This window comes from Trichechus manatus, unplaced genomic scaffold (genome assembly GCF_000243295.1).
Source record: "Trichechus manatus latirostris isolate Lorelei unplaced genomic scaffold, TriManLat1.0 scaffold00258, whole genome shotgun sequence".
In the NCBI taxonomy this organism is placed as follows: Eukaryota; Metazoa; Chordata; class Mammalia; order Sirenia; family Trichechidae; genus Trichechus; species Trichechus manatus.
This window is the reverse complement of record NW_004444194.1, coordinates 1594984-1596777: the sequence shown is the minus strand read 5'-3', so window position 1 is coordinate 1596777 and position 1794 is coordinate 1594984. Positions and strand designations below refer to the sequence as shown.

The following is a 1794-nucleotide window of genomic DNA, read 5'->3' as shown; positions in this document are numbered from 1 at the left end:
CTCTCCAAGACCTCCTTGGGTTCTCAGGCACTTAATTCTCCTGCGCCCTGCCCTGCCTCCAAGATCCTCCCACAGTGCTCTCCAGTCATGCCACTTACTGTGGCCAGCCTTCCCCCGTGGACACGGTGAAGAGGGTCAGCAGAGCCCACAGCACGTTGTCATAATGGAACTCATACTTCTTCCACTCTCGGTCCCGGGCTTTCACCTCGTTCTTCTCGTAGAGGAGATACTTGCCACTGTCACAAAGAGGGGGGCTGTTAGTCAATGGGGGAGGGCAGGTGTGGGGGGCCACCAGGGATTGGGGGAGGAAAATGGGCCCACCTACGCTTCCTCTGTGGCCCGAGAAGCAGTGGCCCCTGCTATTTCTCATTCTGAAACGTATCTGCTGCAAAGGTTTTTAATAAGGGATCGTGGACACATAATAATATCCCCAACCTCACAAAGGTGACGATTGGAAGGTTCAGCAACCAGCTTATGGCTCATTCTGGGGGACTGTGGCCGCAGCCACGTGGAGACAAATCCACAGGGTGGTGCCAGGGCCTTGCACCAGGTGGGCGAGTCGACTCAGAGCGAGCACCCACTTCCAGGGTGGGAGCCTCAGGCTCGGAGGGTTCTTGACCCGTCCCAGCAGAGAGACACAGGGCATGTTTCTGGGCTCCTTCAGCCAAGGGAGGCGGCTGCTGCTTCCTTTCACGGCCCTTTTCAGGGCTGGAAACAAAGGCTGGCCTCAGACTCTTAGCCAAATGGCTGGGATCCTTCCAATTTCAGGAACTGGCCACCAAAATAACAACAGGCTACCATGTACCATGTGGTAACACTTTACACGAGCAACAACAGCAATACTTACTCATGCTTAGTTTGTTAAAGGCTCAGCACTTCCCACGGGCTGGGCATGTGTGAAGAAGAGCCTACAATGGCAGGACCTTGGGTCCACAATCTCTTATCCACAACTCCAAAATCCAGAAAGCTCTGAAAACCAGACTTTTTTCTCCTAGCTCAGGGTTTGGCAAGTGACAGCCTACTGACCAAATCTGGCCCTCTGCCTGTTTCTTTCCCTCCTGTGAGTTAAGAATGGTCTTCACGTTTGTAAATGGTTGAAAACAAATCAAAAGAATGCATTTCATGACGTGTAAAAATTATATGAAATTCAAATTTGAGTTTCCAGGAACTGGAAGGCAGCCATACCCATTGAGTTAGGTATCGTCTGTGGCTCTTTCGTGCCACGACGGCAAAGCTCAGTTGTTGCAAAAGAGACGGTATGGCCTCCAAAGCTGAACGTATTGACTATTTGGCTCCTTAAGACAGAGTTTGCTGATCCCTGACCTGATTCACTTGGTAGCAAAACCTGACCTGACGATGTAAGTCTCTTTATAATCTTTATTTTTCTTAGTTCATGCAGATAGTCACATGCTTCACTGTAGAAATATGGTGTTTGGTTGTATGAATGTCTTAGGCTCAGTTGGGGTGTTCAGTCTTATGTGGTATATGGACTGTGCAACTGTCTAAAAACTGAATTAATTCTGAATTCCGAAACACATCTGGTTTCAAAGGTTTTAGATGAGGGGCTGTGGATGTGTATTGATATCCCCAACTTGGTAAACGTGGCTGTCGAAAGGTGCAGTAACCAGCTTAGGGGTCATCCTGTTGTGGTGGGCAGTGACTCAAGTTCCAAAACTCTTTTCCTTTCTACTCCAGATCCAAGCTGCTTGCAATCCAGTTGCTGTCAAACGCCTGTCACCCTAGTCCCAAGCCCAAGTGGCCAGCACCACCCCCCACCTGCCAGCCCCAATGGGG

At 50.1% G+C, this 1794-nt stretch overlaps 1 protein-coding gene across 1 annotated transcript in view; it reads right to left on the bottom strand.

Annotated features, from left to right (window-relative positions):
• Positions 1 to 1794, bottom strand: part of CACNA1A (calcium voltage-gated channel subunit alpha1 A) — a 252427-nt gene that overhangs the window by 44411 nt on the left and 206222 nt on the right. Inside the window, exon 24 of the mRNA XM_023724768.1 lies at positions 99 to 236. Coding sequence (XP_023580536.1) covers positions 99 to 236 — 138 coding nt within the window. The remainder of the gene's footprint in view (positions 1 to 98; positions 237 to 1794) is intronic.